The sequence below is a fragment of the Colius striatus genome, chromosome 1 (assembly GCF_028858725.1).
Source record: "Colius striatus isolate bColStr4 chromosome 1, bColStr4.1.hap1, whole genome shotgun sequence".
Classification (NCBI taxonomy): domain Eukaryota; kingdom Metazoa; phylum Chordata; class Aves; order Coliiformes; family Coliidae; genus Colius; species Colius striatus.
In genome coordinates, this window is record NC_084759.1 from 129,072,932 (window position 1) to 129,092,854 (window position 19,923).

General features: G+C 40.9%; 1 protein-coding gene across 3 annotated transcripts; it reads left to right on the forward strand.

The window, feature by feature from the left end:
• The first annotated feature begins 263 nt into the window (after positions 1 to 263).
• Positions 264 to 16,927, forward strand: CREBL2 (cAMP responsive element binding protein like 2). 3 transcript variants are annotated; one of them, XM_062007248.1, is made up of 4 exons: positions 264 to 512; positions 10,586 to 10,783; positions 12,023 to 12,170; positions 16,252 to 16,927. In XM_062007248.1, exons 1-4 carry the CDS (start codon positions 498 to 500, stop codon positions 16,254 to 16,256), a joined length of 366 nt encoding a protein of 121 aa, XP_061863232.1. In that variant the 5' UTR covers positions 264 to 497; the 3' UTR covers positions 16,257 to 16,927. The 3 variants fall into 3 exon arrangements, with proteins under 3 accessions (XP_061863232.1, XP_061863241.1, XP_061863248.1); XM_062007257.1 differs by lacking the exon at positions 16,252 to 16,927 and adding an exon at positions 12,908 to 14,086; XM_062007264.1 differs by lacking the exon at positions 16,252 to 16,927 and adding an exon at positions 12,822 to 12,903.
• Positions 16,928 to 19,923: the final 2,996 nt, after the last annotated feature.

A 19,923-nucleotide genomic window follows, 5' to 3' on the forward strand; every position in this document is an offset into this window, starting at 1 on the left:
AGTTAGAATGGACAGCTGCCCACATAGAAGACAAGAAGCACATGAAGACATCCACCGCCGTCAAAAGCCTCGCGCGAGCCCACCCGCTCGGCCCTCGCCGCCGAGGCAGAGGCGGAGCAGCCCGCCCATGGCGAGGCCGGAAGGCGCCTCTGGGAAGTGTAGTTTTCTCGCCCAGCAGGGCGAGGCCCAATCGCCGCGCAGAGCCTCACCTCACCCCCCGAGTAGCCCGCTGGGAGTTGTAGTTCTTCCTGCCCCCACCTCGGCAGCCGCCAATGGCGGCGGAGCCGGCCAAGGCTGCTGTTCCCAGCGCGCGCCGCTCCGCCGCCGCGCCCCCACCCGCCCAGCGGCGGGGAGGGGCCGGTGGCTGTAAACAAACAGGGCGGCGGGTGATGGCGGCGGCCGCGGGTCGCGCCGGGGGGTTCTGAGTGCAGGTGTCCGCTCCGGTGCGCTCCCCGTGCAGGGGCTGTGACGGTGCGGGGCCGGGGCTGGCGGCACACATGGATGACAGCAAGGTAAGGGGCGCGGGGGCCTGCCTGGGGGCAGCGGATGGTTTGGAGCCGAGGGCAGCTGGTGAGGCGGTGCTGGGAGGGCAGGTAATCCTGCAGCGTCTGGACCCGGTGGGCTCACGCTCCGAGCGGTATGCGAGTGTGTAATGTTAACCCCAACAAAGCCTCATGACGGTTCGCAGACAGGGAACTAGGAGTGAACTGAGTGCTCTCGCCAAAGGCTGTCAAAGTTAACTCTGAAGTCTTCTCTTGAAAACCCTTGGAAGGAGGAGTTGCCTATTACATTATCCTTGCTTGCTGCCCACAGTGGAGTGCAGCACTAGGATACTGCTCGTGACTTTTCCTTGAAGCGCTAGGAATAGACCAAAGGCTGGATAGTGGCTCGTGGTATGGACTGGTGTGGTGGATCATGCTCCAATAGCACTCTGAATTTCTATATAGGTAGCAGGTGTGGACAAATGTTAAGGTATTGAGGTACGAGCTTGGGTTGCAGCCTTATAATGGGCTCTGGTGCTTCCATTCTCCCTGTATGTTTGTATGAGAACAGCACAATGACATCCCTGAAGGTACAGGTTTTCCATTTAAGCAGAGCAGGACATCAGAAGATGCACAAGGAACATCTCCTCTGCATGTTTGCACCAGTGTGCCTCTAAAAGCAGAACCTACAGGGCCTGTGTGAGGACTGAGAAAGTAACTACTATGTCCACTCAGTGCAGTGTTTCGTAGCTGAAGCTTCTGGTTGAGTTTGGGTATTTCAGCTCACAAGAGTGATGATTATGGTAGTATCCTGGGTTTTGTGCTGAGCATAGCTTAAGTCACCAGGAGCAAGCTAAGTGAAATGGTGCATGAGATAGTCTGTGAGGCAGACATCTGCAGACTTGTAATAAATTCTGATATTGGCTTGAGTATTAAAAACTAGTTGTATGATAGTCATGTGCCTGTTATACTTTATCTGTTCTCAAGCTACCTGTTTTCCCTTGTACTGGAAGCTTACTAAAACAAAATCACCCTGGCTGTGCTGATTCACCTTCATTCAAAGGAGAAAAAAAAAAAAAAGGTGGTTTCTCAGGGAACAAATCTAAGAAACTTGGAAGTGATAAATTATTTGGCAATACAGGGAATCCACAGAATTGATTGCAAATACGTGAAAAGTTCACAATGATTTGCCGATTTAACGTGTGTACTGTTTGCTTTATTGAGGCCTCATCTGAAAGCTTCAAAGGAGGAGGGGCGGAATCTGCATCACAGATGTCAACCAACTGCTCACAACTGTGACAACTGCATGAAAATTTATATAATCAGGGCAATGGTTTAGAAGATCCAGAACATTTCATTTCAGAGGCATATACAGTTCATGAGGATTAGTGGATCATTATTTCTTTTAGTGATAAGAACTCTTTCTTTCTCCTATGTCAGAATTAACTTCCAGATTTTTCATTTAAAAACTAATTTTTGATCTACTGTTGTACTTTATGGAGTTCTGATAATCTGTTTTGTTTTTTTTTTTTCTGAAGCATTTTAGGTAGCATTCACTGAGTAAATGAAATCTTTTCATCCAGTCAGTAAGACAGGTCTTTGCTCTTTTTTTCTTGGAAAAATTGATGTTGAGTGAAGGGGGCGGGGCTAGGAGAAGAGAAAAAAGGCAGAGAGCTCTTCTTATCTTCAGTCTCAAGTACAGTTTTCTGTTGTGATGTTTTTATTGAATGCTTAATGCTAAGATACTTGTGAGGACAATGGCACTGAAAAGCGTACTGCCCAGAACTACGGGGTGTTACTGTACCTAACAAAAACTTTGAAAGTCTTTGTCACCTGGACAGTTCTTTTTTTGTTAGGTAGTAATCTTGGGTTATATAGAATCCTCATGCCTTTTACTGAAAAGAGCTGGTGTAGTCAGTAAGCGTCTGCTGCTCTGAAAGTCTTCACTGTAGTTATTTTCAAGGGCTGTGGTTCCTTCCAGACCAAGTTCGTGGGGCTGCACGTTGTCCTAAGGGTTTGATGGCTCCATTCAAGAGATCTCATATACTTTGTGAGAGCTCTTCCTGTTGCATGTTGCTATGTTAGGGTGAGCAAGCACTATTTATACTTCATTTTATAGCTACTACAGTCTTATAGCTTGAGCCAGGAAGTACTTGAAATCTTCTGAAAGTTCCACTGGGTCACTCTTTGTTGAGATTTGACCAATATGATAGGAGAGACTTATCTGTGAATTGAAGGAGTGTGACTATGAAAGGAATTTCCCTATAAAAAACAGATCCCTACTAATGTAATTTAGTTAAGTAATTATTCTATAGCTGCATCCACCCAAGTTGGGTGTTTTTCTTCATCTGTGTGACATAATGAATTTAGAATTGAGCTTGCAGCTTGTAATGTTTTCCCTAATTCTTAGTGCCTTTCAGTTTAGCCTTACTTGGTTTAGGAGAGTATTAGAAAAAATAGTTCATTGTAACATGTTTCTCAAAATGGGGAGGAAACAGTAAGAAATAAAGTGAAAGATATCTAAATGTCAGATCTAGAAAACTTTCATTTTCCGATTTTAAAGACTGTTCATAAATTATTCTCACAAAACCCTCCAAACAAACCCAAAATGTGACTTTCTCTTCTCTCTTCTATAGAGCTGCTCTGAAACTAGCTTGTTCTGATACTGGCCTTGCTGCTTCTTGGCTGTGGTTTGAGCTGTTGGTTTTGTAAGGGGAAGAGGTTAGTGATGTAGCTGTTCCTTAGCAATCAATCTCTCTCAAAATAATGCCTATGTACCTCTGAAGCATTTAGACACAGGAAAAAGGAGAAATTCTGTCAGTGTGATTTCAGCTTTTATTTGTGAAATTACTTAGTTTAAAGGACTATGTATAACTCATTATATATTTATCATATACATTGGGAAGTGGAGGTGTAGAGTACAGGTATTTTTCACACTTGTATTGATAAATAACCCATATTGGTAACCATTAAAATACAGTTCTAAAGAGCTAATTGCAATATTTTGTATTAATTACAGAAGTTTGTATAGGTTACAGCCTGTCAGTACTTCTGTAATTGACTTCTCAGTTTATGGGTAGAAATAAAAAAAGTTCTTAATGTTAGATCACTTTTGTTATTCCAGTGAAATTAAAAACAAGCAGAAAAAAACCAAACCAATAACAGCAAAGGCTGGGGTTGCCCTTTTTTACTACAGATATTCTTGTCCTATAAGGAAAAGATAGCTTTAGTTTTCAAAAAGTTTAGATGAGATGTATTTTTATTAAAAAATAGTTTGAACTGAGCTAAAATATGGATGAATAGATTGACTGCATTTTGTAGACAAATGTTATATTTTAAATGGTATTTTTAAATTTAAAGTGGTGTTGTTTTGAAAAAAAATACACAAAGCATCATACTATCTTAGCAGTGGAATGTAGTAATTGATTGCTTTTTTTGAACAGTGATGAAAATTTAGTGAAATACATCCAACAGCTTTTTTAAGTGCCTTGCTAGTTCAAAGCAGCTACTTAAATGAGTTGGATATACAAAAGAAGGTAAAAAAAGCAGGCTTAGGAAGACCTTCTGTTACTCAATTCTGATGACAATAAATTAACAGTCCACTCTTGAGATTTTTAGAAGAGTAGATCTCTGTCTTTTGCCCTTGTTTTAATTCCACGTTAGCTTCACAACTTTGAACAGGTTGGTTCTTGGTCCTTGGCTTTCTTTTGCTTGTAAATAAATTGCTGCATCCTTTAAATAAAGAAACAAATTAGTTTATACTTGTAAAAGAAACTGTCGCTGTTTGAAAGCCGAGACTGCAGCCCAGAGTGTTTGCTCTCCATTCGGCTGGTCCTAGGGCCATGGGCCATCGGACCAAGGACGTTGCTCTTGAGGTCTGAGTATTTGTAAACATCTACAGACTTGCAATGTGGGAAGTGAAAAAAAGGCCTTGAAATAGATATGGTCAGTGTGAAAGGGTAAAGGTCAGTTAAAGCAGTAACTGAATTTGAAAAACTGGGCCTCTGTTCATATGAGACACTTATATTTATGGATTTAGCATCCATTGATGTTTTGCCCTGATGTTCATACAGCCTTTCCATTTTGAGGGAGTACTTGAAGTTAGGGCAGGGTAAAAAAGGCTCTACCCAAGGAGTTGCACTGCTTTCTCCACTGCTTTGGAACATCGAATAGCCAGTCGTGATGCTGAGGGAACTTTGCTCCAAGTCATAATTAATGGGAATGTGGTCATCTCTTGGAGAGAGCATGGGAGCAAGACAGATGGGAAATCTTGTACATAAAATAGAGCTTGATGGGTGTTCATTCATGAGATGTCCTGTAGTCTGTCTCTGCTTGTGACCCTCACTGTTGTGGATGACTGGGATCACAGAGAGAGGAGTGATCTCCCGGGTGATCCTGGAATCGACTCTGAGGAATGCTTTGAATGCCACAGCAGGGACTGAGAGCTACTGTGGAGAGCAAAGTACAAGATCTGTTTTCATAATGAACTCAGTTTTTAAGGGCGTGGATTACTGTGTTTTCACCCTTCAGGGCTTTTTCAGAGTATGCAGGTTTGCAAAGCGCTGGAAAAGTCTTCCACCTAGGACCATGTCTGCATGTAAAGTTTTCATTGCTGCTTCCTTGGAAATATCAAACCGAAATAAGTTCAGTTATTGTTTGAGATGGCCAATTTCAAATCATCAGATATTTTAACAAGTCTCTGCTCAGCATCACTCAGATGATTTGTCTGCTTCCTCATGTTTCTAATGAGTGAGTAAAAGGGATGAGCTTAAACCCTATAGAATACCTAGAAGAGTTTTATTTCATTGTTGCAGTGGTCTAGAAGGGTGTATGTGGTAGCATTAGTTGACCATCCGTGTTTCCTGTTTTGAGCTCTGACTGAGATAGGTTTGAAGCAGTGCCTGGTGTTGTTAGTACAAACTGGGAAAACACATGTGGTGTGTTGGTGGATGCACTTCCACACATCAGGCTGTGAGTCTTTCCTGGGGGAAAGGGGAGGACTCTCACCTGCTGAGTGGTAAGGTGGCATCTGGGTGACTGCACTCTGTAGTGATTCCTGCCCTAAATGCCTACCCATCTTGTGAATGTCTGGCTAACACTTTGTTGAAAGTTTGATATTCATTCCTAGCTTGTGCTTTTTTTTAAACTAACAAGTCTAAGATAAAGTCTTCTTCACACATCTGTGCTAAGGGTTACATTCCTAGTACCATAATCACTTTTCATGATTATAGTGTTTTAAGATTAATTTCTATTGACATATCTGCTTAAGATTTAAAAAATGTTTGCTCACTAAACATTATCTTACCTTTTCTTGATCATTATTAAATGTCTCCCAGAAAAAGTTAACTAAATAATTTGTGTTAAGCATATAAAATGTTATAAAGTGGAAAAATAACTACCATTCCTTCTGTCTGGGTTTTATACTGCAGCTATGAATGGCAGGAGACTTGTGACTGACTTCATTTGATTACTAATTTTGAGAAAAATGTTTGCAAGCTTGAATAGTTTCTTTCCCCCTTTATGATAATGAATGCAGTGCTTAGGTTTTATTTATTGCTAATCGTTTTTACAGTTTTATACAGAAGTAGATGATCATTGCTTCACGCTAAATTAAATTCTGCAGACCTACACGTTCAGCTACTGTTGCAACAAAGAGTACTTAAGATGTTTTCTTGAGCTGGATCTCAATACTGGTTGATGGAGAACTTAAGAGCTACTTGTTTGTCTGTGAATGAACTGAGAGCTGATGGAAGATGCTGAACAGGTCAATATGATCAGCATTGCTGGTCAGTGGTGCTGAAGAGTGCTTCAGATAATGTTTTAACCTGCCAAATGCTTCAGAACCTGCAGGTGTCATGATGAGGCCAGATTTATCACAATCTTCTGTCCAAATGACTCAGTTCCTCAGGGATGTGAATACTAGTAGCCATATTATATATGTATCCCCTTCCTAAGGAGAGCCTCTCAATCACACAATCTGACACTGCTTCTCTAGAGATCCGCTGATGAATCCCTCTAATAAAAAAATCCAGGGCAAGTAATTGCTGCCATTTCCAATTCCAGGTCAAATGATTTTGTACTTGAACACTGATGTCTGGCAAGAATGGTGTGTTTTCCTATTTCCTGAAGATGTTAGTGAACTGAAGTAGGGGCTTGGTTAGATTTCTGAAAAATGCATGTAATTACCAATATTTCTGTGTTAAATATTATAATTCATGTTGTGCAGGGTCTTGACTGCATGTGACTCACTGGAAAAAATAAGCACCAAATCCCCACTGCTGAGTGATAATAGATCACATCCCTTTATAAGTTCTGGAGCAATACAAAGGGAATAAGAAATGTTTGCTTGCTTAGTTTTGTTTGTTGATTTTTTTTTTTTCTTGGTCTACTGCCATGCTCAACATCAACTGGCACTTCTGCTTTGTCTTCTTTCTGTCACATCAGCATAGCAACTGAGTAGGCAAACATGATTAGAAGCCAAGGAGATATGGTAATGTGGAATGGTGGCAAAGGATTTATCAGGCCCCTTTTTCCCCAGATGGGTTGCCAAAGGTTACAGCAGGAACCTCTAAATACTGTTAAGGAAAAACTGTTAGGGATGCAGGATTAAATAGCTTGCCAAACTAGCTCTGCGGAGTTAGGCCTAATTGTATGGTGAACTCCAGTTCTGGAGCCATGAAGATAGTATCAGTCTTTTGGAATTGTGTTAAGGCAGATTATTAAGATCTTATTGCTTAAAGTCAGAATTAAAAGGGAAGGAAGTTTTTCATTATTTCCGTAGTCTTGGTGGTCAGAGCATTGGCAAGCAGTGACCCAAAAGGGTACAAGCCTTTTTCCTTCCCCAAGAGAGCTGCTGCAGTGGTAAAAGATCTTGGGGGAGAGAGAGCAATTAGTACACCTATCCGTAAAAAGCTCTCTAGAGTGAAGAAAAGGAAAGCAGTTAATTGACAAAGTGTATCCAGGATTTCACTGTGCAAAGCAATCTACACCAATGTCCAATTTCCTTGCAAACTACAAAGTGCTTTTAACTACTTTATGTTCACCCCTCTAGGACTGTCCATAAAGACGTGCCTTTAAACACAGTTTGTATGTGTATCTTACTGTCTTAAGGATTCACTCTCCCTTGCCCTCTGTATGTTTTCTGTACTGATGTAACTTCTACTTTAAAAAAGGCACCAGCTGCATATACAAAATACTATGTCCTTAAAAAGAAACGATTTTGTGAGATTGTGGTGTTTGGGTGGATTCAACTGCTGTGAAGCTATGCTGCTTGTGAGGGAATTTTGTTGCCAGTGCCTGCCTGCCTGCCTGAGACACTGGCTGCAGAAAGATTGGGTGCAATTTGCCATTAGTATTAACATGCTGGTTGTCAGAAATGGTAATAACAGTAGTTGTGGTAGTAACTATTCACCTGCCTGAGGTTCTGGTGAAAGGACACGGTGGTGATGTGCTCCTGTGTAAGACTTAACACTAGTTACTGTTTTGTTCGTATGGTAGAATGTAGTGTGCTTAGACTCCAGACCTTGAGCAGTAGCTCAGTCTTCTAAAGGTTCAGAGCTCAGAGTGACAAAGGCTTTTTTAATTTCTTTTTTTTTTTTTTTTTTTGAGAGCTGGAGTGTGTATCTCTACAAGACCTTGTCTTGCTTTTGAATTAGAAGATTTGCATTAAACTACCTTCAATTGGCACCAAAAAGCCTCAGGCGCTGAAAGAGAGCTGAAGTACTTGGACTGTAGTGTGTAATGTAATATCTAGAAGTCTTTTGAGTGTATGTATTAATAGATAGCAAATGTGACTCTGGACAGCCCCTCGTGGGAAGACTATGTGGATTTCTAACTCCTGCTGAACTAGAAGTTTAAATCACACCACACATAAATATGAGTGTAGTTCGACAAGAGGACTGAGCCATGCTTGTCATGCCCAAAAGGAAAGAACTGCCTTGGCCATGGCTGGCTGGTTTTATTCTACTTTGGTGAATATAGTATCTGAACTAGAAGATCTTAAGGAGAGCACCTTGATGGAATGAATGGATTATTCAAACTGTATTCAACAGTTCAAATGTAAACAAAGCTTGACTCTTTTTGTTTGCTTTTCTGAATGTATTGTGTTTGTTTCATTATTATTAGATGTCCATTAAGTACTCTCTCTTCCTTCATTTGCTTGTGGTAGGCAGCTACTCCTGAATAAATTAGGAGAGGGTAGGATTATGTTGGCATGTGATTGTTGACTCGCTTTCCAAAGAAGAATAGGCTCGATTGTGTAATCTTTTCTTTTTCTTCATTCTAGTACATCAGTTCACTATGTTATTGTTTTTATTGCAGCCTGCTAAGTTTGTAGAACAAGTGATTCCTTTGAATGTCAAAGCTGACTCTTATTTTGTAGCATCAAACAGGAAGAAGTGCCTTTTTTATTATGAACTCTGGTATTTTGAACACTGCCTATTACAAAAAGTCCCATCTGTGTACAGTATGGTGGACCACTAAGCCAGCAGTGAGATTCTTGCATGTACGAGTGTGTGTTAGGTGTGTTTCTCCACACCTCCTCCATTCAAACACTGTGGTCAGAATGCAAATAAAGAGAACTCCTCACTTCAGAGGAGAGGTGGGGTGTGTGGCTGACGTAGTGCTTACAGGATAACTACTACCCAATGACCAACGTACTAAGTTTGTGGCCATATTTAAGACTTTCTTATGCCATGCGTTCATGTTAAGAGTAAAATATTTGGGTGGGGAAGCGTAAACACTGAGGAAGCAAGCTTTCAGATCTGTAAAAAGGCCTCTAAAAAGAGTGGAAAATTATTGCAGAATCTGCATTCCATCCAACAAGAAATGAGGGGTTATGCTTCTCCAAGGGAGATCTAAATTAGGCACTGGGAGAGTTGAACACTGGGACTGGTTGCATGAGGAGGTGTGAGGAGACAATTTTGCGGGCTGTGTAATAATGTTTTAAAGGTTAACATGACCAGAGTGGTTAGGCACAACTAGAACAGAGGCAGCAGAGGTAGGACTAGGGGTAACTGAGTTCCCTGTTTAGTAAAAATCCTCACATTCCTTTGAAGAAATTTGGACTCAGAAAGTTCATATTGCTAGTGAATAATTCGGACAAATTTAATCTTTAGAGTAGGTTGTTTTAGTGCAGCAAAATGAAGTTTTGGGTTATATTTGCAGATTCACAAAATAATTTAAGTAGGAAAAGACCTTTAAGATGATCAATATATATTGTCATAGAGGTTGGTTTTTTTACCTTCCAAATTCAAGTGTTAAACTCCATAATATAATATTTCTTGAGCTGGCAAGTAGTAGGGCAGGGGTTGTTGGTAATATTAAAACAGTTTCACCACAAATTGACAGTTGTCTCTGTTTTCTCAGTGTCTCAGATATCCTCCTAGATATCTGAAGTAATGTGTCCAGTTCTGGGCTCCCTACTACAAGAGAGAGTGGAGCCACAGGAGGAAGTGCAGCAAAATGCCACTAAGATGATAAAGGGACTGGAGCATCTCTCCTATGAAAAAAAAGCTGAGAAGGCTGGAACCATCTAGCCTGGAGAAGAGAAGGCTTGGGAGATCTTATCAGTATATACAAATACCTGAAGAGGAGGATATAAAGAAGATAGAGAGAAACTCTCTTTGTTGATACCCGGTGTCAGGGCCAGAGGCAGTGGGTACAAACTGGAACACAGGAAATGTTTTTTTTACTGTGAGGCTGACTGAGCACTGGCAGAGGTTGTCCAGAGAGCTCATGGAGTCTCCCACCTTGGAGATACTAAAAAGCTGTCTGGACATGGCCCTGCTTGAGCAGGAGAGGTTGGACCAAACGTCCTCCACAGGTGCCTGCCAACTGTTCTGTGGAGCTCCTCCAAATCAGATTGTTAGCATTTACAATAGGACTGCTTAAGCACCAATGTGTCTATGAAATCATGTCCCTCCCTTTTGTTTTTGAAGCCATCACTGAAAACTTCATCTGTCAGCCCCTGTATTTCCGGCGTTGCTCCAGAATCAGTGAAAGTCTATGCAAGACTTTCTACTTGAGATACCTGGTAGACACACCGACATGGTTACAATGTTACCTTTGCAGAACAGGGTCTTTGTTATATCTTTCCTTTCCAGGTGATTGGAGGCAAGGTAAAGAAACCAGGCAAGCGAGGTCGTAAACCAGCCAAAATAGACTTGAAGGCAAAACTTGAAAGAAGTCGTCAGAGTGCGAGAGAGTGCAGGGCCAGGAAGAAGCTGAGATACCAGTACCTGGAAGAGCTGGTTTCGAGCAGAGAGCGAGCCATCTGCGCTCTCAGAGAAGAGCTTGAAATGGTAAGAAACTATCATTTAACCTAACTCTCAGTATTATTTGGGACCTGTCCTTGTGGACATTTGTTCTCAGAATCAGTGTGACTGAGAGTGGGATTTGGCTAGCCATAAGGTATCAAAATGTGGGTAACAGATGCATTCAGCTGTCTGCCTGCTTTGTGTGTTGAATATGAACCTGATGTCTGCTGGTTTTGAACTGGAAACAAGCGAAGGAAGTGCCATTGCATGCAAGTCTGTTGTCTTTGAAATGTTTGTTTTGGAAAACCTCTGACAGAGGTAGAAAGAGGTAGAGGGTGGAAAAGGATGTGTTAAAATAAGGTAAGATATCAAAGGGGAATGTACATCTGCAGTGTTCCCTTGCTTCCTACAGCCTTTTGTCTCTATTGGTGAGGTTGACTCTTGCAGCATATTCTGTGGAGAAGGTTGCACAGCTGTCCTGTGTTTCAGCACGTCAAATGGGTGTCTTGGCCAAGTAAGCTGCCTAACAGAACCACAGAATGATTTTGGTTGGAAAGACCTTTAAGATCATGGAGTCCAACTGTAAATCTAGCACTGCCACATGCACCACTAAACCATGTACCTAAACCAAAGAGAATATTTCACCTGAAAGTATAGACTCAGCTCCTCAGTGATGCTGAGTTGCTATTGCAGTTTCACTGGGTCTGGGGATATTACCTTGAACCTTGCTGTGAGTTTGAGTAGGTAGGGCTAATCACCACCAGGGGACAGAGCTGGATTTGGCTGGAAAGTCAGCCAGCTGACCACAGGTTTTTCAGTGTGCTTTGGGGTTTGCTGATGAAGAGTTTAAGATGAGGAAACTAGAAATAAGGCACATGTGCTGTAACCGTGCCTTGCACAAGCAGAAAGGACCTCTTAATAGTCAATCAGCCTCAGAGTCATGTGAAATATTTGTTTTTAATAAGCCATGAACTGGAACGGTATTCTGGCATGCCAGCAGCGAGAAAATGCACAGAGTGTTCCATGTTGTTTAATAATTACAGTATTGTGCCTAGTACTGCCACTGAGTAGCAGTTTATTGACTGAAACAGGATTTACTGAGGCCAGGTACACAACCAGGGACACGTGCTTGGCTCATTAGTGCTCTGCAGTTTTGTAAGAGGCTTCAGCCCAGTAAATTCAAACCTTAAATGAATATGCCGGAAGGTAAAGATTACAGCTCTGTTTTGTCTGCTAATGTGATCCTGGCAGTTTGCTAATGCCTAATGTGTTTGCATATTTCAGTACAAGCAGTGGTGCATGGCGATGGACCAAGGGAAAATCCCCTCTGAAATAAAAGCCCTGCTAACTGGAGAGGAGCAAGGCAAAGCACAGCAGAACTCAACCAAACTTGCCAAGGCTGGGAAGACAGAAGCAAACAGCAGCAATCCCTGTAAGTGTCCAGCCTATGGTTAATTCCTACTTCGTTGCATCTTTTATGGTGTAGGAGGATGGTTGTGGTGTAGGAAGAAACATAAGGATGTGCTTTTGGGCACAAATAGTGGATTGAAACAAAGAGCTTAGTGGGTGGTACAAAGACTCTATGCAATGTTTACATGGACAACACAGTAATTACACTAGCTAGGAAGCTGGGCAGTTACTTTAAAAGAGGACTCAATCTTAGTGTTTCACCAAGGCCTGTGGAAACCTGTGAAGATCTGAGACCTTAATCTTTTACAGCATTTTCTGCTTTCCTAATGCAAAGTAAATGGGGCACATAAAACATAATTGAATTTTAAAAACTCCATCAAGAAAACATTATTCTAGCTGCAAGCATTCAGAAGTGAGAAATGCTGGAGTTGTGATTTCCTATGGAGTCTTCTTTATGCCTCATCTGTACTTGTCCAGGGAATGAAATAAGGTTCTTCTGGGGACTGAAAGCCTAAAAAGTTATGTAATACAAAGTCACGTTCCTGATATGTACAGGGAAAGGAGCAGAGCTGAGGTGTAGCACAGGCAATTCTATGTCTCACATCCACTAGTTTTGTAATACTTCATGCTACAGGTTAAAATACACTTTATTTTTTTTGTTTGCTTTAAATAGGAATTCCTAGCTTTATGTTTTTAAGAAGAGCATGAAAACCTTGTTTGTAACTGTAACAATCTTCCCCCATGGTGCATCATTCACAGGAGGCCAATGCAGAACCTTCCGCACTGCAGCAGAGATAACTCTGTAGCTAGCAGAAGAATGCTGTTATGAGAGAAGTGGATGCAACCCCAGATGCAGGTGGAAGGATCCCCATCTGCTGTCTTCCCTTTGCTCCTTCCCACATGAAACTCTTTGTGGTGCTCCTAAGCCTGCGCGGAGTGGGGCCTTTGGGGTCGTAGGTGTTTCAGTAAGCGAAGCCTTGTTCTTCCTTTCTCTACACCACATTCCCCAAATACAGCTATGGTAGCTTTGGGCATTCCCAGTAAGAGATGGGGGGCTGCTTTTGTGTTCGAGCCCAGAATTAGAGTGGCTTTGTGGTCGGTAGTTATGTGCTTGGTAACCGCTGTGGGACTCTGAGAGGCTCTGTAAAATAGAAGCAAGAGGAGGATCTTGTTAACAGCTTTACTAAAGCCAAATGGAGTATTGTAGGTCGAGAAGAAGAAACTGCATCAAAAGCTCTCAGTAAGAAGGTTTATAGTACTGCAATTTATAATCTAAATAAAGATGTTGGTCTCAGCATCTTTTTATAATGCAGCATGTCTTTTATGTTGTTGAGAGTCTTACAGAGAGGTGCTAGATACATTGCCTGCTTCTGCCCATATTTCTTGTGCAGGATGTTATTTCCTACCCACCGTGCTCCCGGTAAGAAAGTCAAAGCATGTCCCTCCACCCTGCTTCCAGCAGTGGGACAACTGCCATCTCCTCCCACCCATCATGCTCTCCCATCTTTCTGTACCTATGTTTTGGGTCCTAGTATCTTCCCAGACTGAAACATAAAATGATTTCTGCTGTGCTATCCTGGTTTCCCAGCCAAAGATAATGCCAAGAACTAGTAGCAAGTAAAACAAGTGGCGTTAGTTTGCATTTATGGTAAGAGAGGTGATGGCAAGAGTCTTGTGGTCACATTTACTCATCCCAGATAACCTGCCACTTCCCTTAGACCTCTCTTTCTCCTGTATATGCTTTTTGCATTTATATAATGCTACATGGAGAGTGGAGCTCTTGGGATTTTCAGTGGGCGTTTTGCTGACTTATTGTCTGTTTTGTTTGTGACCATGTCTTTCTCTGTGTTTTATTAAATGCACGGAACACTTTCTAATCATACATTTTCTTGTTTGTTTCATAGAATAAATATGAACAAATGACTTTGCTAGACTAAATGTTGTTGTCTTTTTATTGAACTAATTGGGTCTGTTTAACATTATCTCAATTGAGAATTAGTCATGCCACATTTCAGTGTACAACACAGTTGTTTTCAGAATTCCCTTCTGAGTGCTTACATATTAATCCTTAAGGCATTGTTTTAAGTTTTATTCTCTGGACTGTCCACACATGTACTTAGTTAGCAATTACTAGAAACGTTGCATAGACGTGGAAAACTATTCCAAAAAGTTAAGTAACACTGAAGCAGAGATGGGGAGGATATGAGGGTTCCTTCCTACCCTGTATTTTAAGCTCTGAACTGTAGTTTGTCCTGAGAGTCAGTAACAAAGACAACCCTTATGTTTTGAGATTTTTGTCTGTTGAATGCTTACCTGTCCTTTCTCTGGATTCTCTGGAGGGGAAAAAAAAAGGCAGGATAGATGTCCAGAACTATACTGTGTGAACTTTGAAGTTAGATTTTGTAATGTCATCATGCCAGAAATGCAATATATTATATTTTGTTAGAATTAGATTTAGTAGTTTCAAATGTAAACTACATACTGTAATTAAACATATTTGAAATGTGTTGTGTGTACTTAAGTCTCTTTAAGTGTGTTTCTGAATCGGAGATGTAGAAAACATGCAGAGGAGTTACGATATGCATGGCCAGAACAGCTCCACTCAGCACTAGGTAATGTGACAAATGCAGTTCTAATCTTACTAAAAATGCCCCACTTGCTCTCTTCCCTCCATTCTTTCTTTATTTCACTTTCTGTGATGCCAAACAAGAAACTACTCGAAGTTTTCTTTTATGGAGGAAATGGAGAGTTGGAATTTCTCACTCTGAAGAGCAACAGTTTTCCTCTGTTCCCTATCACTGTGGCTTCTGCTTCTTGGTTTAACCAGCACTTGGCATTGCAGGGTTGTGTTTGGCAAACTTGGGCACTCCTCTGTGGCACAAATAGGGATGCCCAAGTTCCAACAGGTTTTTTGTACTTTCTGCAGATAAGACAGGAGGCATGTTACAGCCCACGTCACCTTGAACAGTTTCCTTGTTTGTCCTGCAACACAAAATACGTGTGACACATTTAGAGACCCTAAGTGCAGTTTCCCAGCTTGCCCTAGATGCTGTAAGTCATTATGAGATGTAGAATTCCCAGCAACAATCATTCATTAGCTAAAGTTCTGTGACTTCTATCACACAGCAGATCATGCTGTCTCATAAATGTTCTGGCCTTAGATGGATCTTGGGAGACCTTTATTCTGGAGGTTGAAGTTCAGTAGTTCCGCATGCTCATTAGATACTCCAATGCTTACAGTCTTCATCCACTTTGAGGTGACTCCTAGAAGTGGTACAACCAGGTCCTTTGAGTGGGAGTCTCGTATAGTGCCGTAAATGGATGGTTTAGTCTTACCTTCTCTTTGTACAAGATGGGTACAGCCTTCCACCCACTTCTGCAGCAAGTGTGTGCAGCTGGTTCTCCCTCACAAACACTGAAGAAAGGAAGTAAACCTGGAAATGCTTCACTTTCCCACTTGACATGGAAATCTAGTGGTCAGCTAGAACGATTTGCCCGGTTAAAGGTGGGTATCTCTTGGAAACTGCTATCCAGAGTCCTCGAAAAGTGCTGTGTAGCATTTGGTGTGAACAGCAGTGCTAGAACACTCTCACAGTAAGGTGTCATGAGACTGGACTCGGTGCCGATGGAGTGATCACTGTACACTTAACATTCTCCAAAAGGATTAATGTAACATGAGGATTTATCAGGTAATGGAAGCTTCATAAACATGCAAAAAAGTCTTATCTTTTTAAATGCTTTGTGCGTAGAATCCTGAAAAATTAAGTGGATGCATTTAATTGACTTGTCACTTAACTGAGAACATTTTGTAATTATACGTTAAAAAAAAACCCAACCAAACCAACGAACAACCACAAACAAAAGCAACAAACCCCACAGTCTGCTTTCATAATCTGATAATAAGTGTTTGTTAAATAATCTGTGTTCTATTAATGCTTTTCAAAAGGCTAATAAATCTCATATCAAAGCTTTTTGGGTATTTTAATGTACTAGATAAACTTCAAAAAGCTTTTATCTTTCTTGACAGCTGAAACCTGACTAGCTTAGTGAGAGTGCCTGTGACTAACTTGTTTTTCCTTTTTTCTTTTCTTTTTACATTTTAGGGTGAAGATTAATCTACATCAGTAACAAAGTTGGTTCTTCCTGGCATCTCATGAAGAGATAAAGGAGATTTGACATCGTAATTCCATTTGCTACTTTCCAAGAAGTTATAATCTCTATAATTAGCCAGAAAATTACTGTTAGTGCAAATACCAAATGTTTGAGACTAGTCTAAAAATGCAGAGAAATCAGAGGAAAAGCTGAAATAAGAACTTTAGTCCTTCTTGTTATACTTAATTGTTATAGCATGTGTGACAGCCAATGTAAAAATCCCTGTTGCAGGTAAGCAAGACAAAACACCAGCTTGTGACTGAACATTTCTCTGTAAGTTATGTCTACTGAATTCCTTGTATGATGAATTTGTATGAGAAAACAAAAGCTTCTAATACACAGTAAAATCTGAAGTATCTCATACTAAACAGTGCATCAGTGGACTAAAAGTCCACTGTGTTTATGGAATGTGTAGATTTGTGTATATAGAATCATAGAATGGTATAGAATCATAGAATAGAGTTGGGAGGGACCTTCAGAGATCATCTAAAGATACAGAAGCTGTGGGTCAGTTATAGCCATTGCTTTAAGCCATTTCTGCAAAGGCTGTTGCTTGATATTGTTTGTACCGTTATTTGTATTTTCTTTCTTTTGCTTTAAATTGTAACTAGAAATGCTGTCAAGTGATGATTTTCAGCAACACTTCATTAAAAAAAAGAAAAAAAAAAACCTGACTTTTGGCTTTTCTTCCGTAAAAAGCACTTGGTTGGTGAAAGCTTTGCTTCCATAACTAGTGCAAGATTAGCCCTGGTTTTTTAGATGTCTACCTGTAACTCACCACTGGGTTAATCAATACTGATAAACACTAGCTGCTGCTTCAAGCGATTCTTGGGTATGATCTGAGTATGATCTCTATATATTAGGGTGGGTAATGGTGACATTCTGAAATATGCTGTAGCTGATAGGTGTTCTGATGATGAAGTAAATTTGTGAGTAAAAGACTACAACAGAATAAAAAAAGATGTGTGTTTTCCATAGACAGGGTTTTCCATGTAAACAGAAATAGCTTGCTCTGAAAGGTGACTCTTTGCGTACCTTCTTTCTCATAGCAACTTTCGAAATACATTTTGATCAAGTTATACAGTGCTGGCGACAGCAATGCTGCATATTCCTGGGGCAGAGCATACCAACAGTGTCCTCCGACTTCACCATCTCCTTATGTGGCATGCTCTGAATGCCTGTTCGTGTAAGAACAATTCTTTCCTACTCCCTATCGAACATAGATCCTGGTGTGTTGCTAGGTCAGTGTTTTCTGTTTTGAATTTCTGGGCTTTTTCTTCTCTCTCCCCTAAGCAGTACTTTGAAATCTCCCACTTTTTGGTATGCATTCCTTTTCCCTTACAGAAAAAAGAGCCTTCTATGAATCTCCTTTCTTCCGTAAGTGGTCTGGCAGCTGTTTTCAAAAGCTGTCAAGGGTTCCTTTTCCAAAGGACTATATAAAAACGGGAGTTATTCTGCTGTTCCTCTCTGCTTTTGCAAACTCTCTGTACCACACCCACTAGCTCACACTGAGTACGGCTTCTGCATGTTAAACAGTATTGTCAGTGTAAATAACTCTTTTGCATTGCAGGCTCTTAATATTATCATCGCCCTTTGTAGCTCAAGCCCTACTTCTTGTTTCTCTGCACAGCCTAGCAGAAGCAGTGCTGGTATCAGCTCGGCCCAGAGTGATTTTTAGCTTGTTCAAGTGTTACTCTCTTTTATCTATAGATTGGGAGGAAGGCAACAACAGTGTTAGCAGACAGACAGCAATGATGACATAGCCCAGCTCTAGATGGGTGTGTGTTGAAGTGGCACTGCTGCTCACAAACTTGTAAGCCCTTTTTTGAAACATTAAGATTTGGGTTATTCTATTACTTGTATTTCTGTAAAACTGCAGATTGGCCAGCATTTTCACCAGTGATGGTGTCTGCAAACAAAAGGGTGACTTCAGGTTGGGTTTACATACCTGAAAGACTCTGTGGAGCTTGGGGTGGGGGGGAATTTATTTGTTAGAAAATTTTGGCCAAAAGCAAGGGCCATGAACATCAGCCAGAACAGATTTCATCAAAGTAACTAGAAAAAGAGTGTTGGGTTTGCATCTAAACCTTGAGTCCTATCTGGAATCTCATAAAGAAAGGGGAAGGAGCGATTGCCTATATTGCAACACTGTCACTGTTGTGACAAGTATTTGTGTAAACCTTCACAAGGGTGGTAGCTTGCCAGCTTCTACTGCAGGCATCAATTGCTGAGAACAGAGCATGTTACCATTCTCACTTCAGCAAGTTGCATTTCTCATTCTTATTCCTATTTGCTTTCTGAAATAAAACAGTAATTTGCTTTTAATTAGTAGTATGCCAATGAAACCAAAGGGGATTGCTGAAGGTGTTTGAGAAACAGCAAATGAACTGCATCAGCTTTCTGGATTCACGTAATCTTGTGTCTTTTTGCTGTAGCTGCTTCATGTAGTTGTTTCCACCCAGTGCCACGGAAGGAGCGGCACAGTTAATGGAGCTGATAATGGCTACACGTGCTGGTGGATAAAAAAGACTGACCAACAGCTGGAGTGCGATGATAAAGGTTGTCTGCTTTAACCCCTCTGCTGTGAACTTTTCTCTCGTGGAATGAGCACAGTTGCAACTCTATGAATGTATTAATAAAAACTAACGTAGGCAGAATGATGAATGGTCTCTTGTGATTGCTTGCATTCACCCTGCATGTTTTTTTCTGAATCATGCTCTTTGCATGAAGTAAGTCCTAGAAGCAAAATAAATGTGCCTGTTATTTGCCTTCATCTGTCAGAAATACCTTCACCAGCTGTAACTTTAAATATCATTAGCTAAAAATAATTAAAATGACTGCTACTGTAAAAACTTTTTTTTCCCCCCGTCTTCATTAGCATATAACTATTTCAGACATCAGTGAGAACTTTATAAAGTAGCAATTTCAATTTAATTGGAAAGGATGGGGAGAAGTGCAGGGACTGTCAGGCATACTTCTAAGTTTAACTTCTTCCATATATGCCATTTTTCTATCACACTTGATTTGAAGCTCTACACAGAGGTGGTAAGAGAAGTGGAGGATCAGTATTGATGCACTGCAGTTTCTTTTGAGTTTTTCTGCCTTCCAAGGAGCATTGGGAGCTTCTGTGGTCACAACTTACAGCAAAGAGCAGGGAAAACAGCCAGTAGTGTTTCCCTTGCAGTGATCAGGCTTCAGGAAAGAACCAAGTGTGGCACCTATGCTTGACAGCAATCATTTGTCCTGTGGGTAAGTGACATTTGGAAACCTGGACCCCTGCAAAATCCTCCTCTGCCCTCCAAAGAAAACTGGATTAAGCCAGGGTTTCAAGCTTTCTTCCTACCTCTACACCAGCTTTTCTTTTCCATTTCAACTTTTCTTGTAGAGTTCTTTGAAAGAAAATAAAAATGTTGTTACCTGTATCAGAGAGTATTTCTGGTATTTCTGAGGCCCCTGAAGGACTGGACTCACAAACCTATTTTCCTTTGATTTTGATTGGACTGGGCCTATTCAGAGTCAGTTTTTGGTTTTTGTCTGAAAGATGGAAACTTCTTAAACTGCTCCAATCACTTGTAGCTGTACCCTTAAGTGATACAGAAGCTTATAACTAACATCCCTAGCAT

Coding starts and splice junctions, on each gene's coding strand:
- CREBL2 (XM_062007248.1), top strand. Junction 10,784..12,022: donor TCAGAGAAGAGCTTGAAATG/GTAAGAAACTAT, acceptor TGCATATTTCAG/TACAAGCAGTGGTGCATGGC.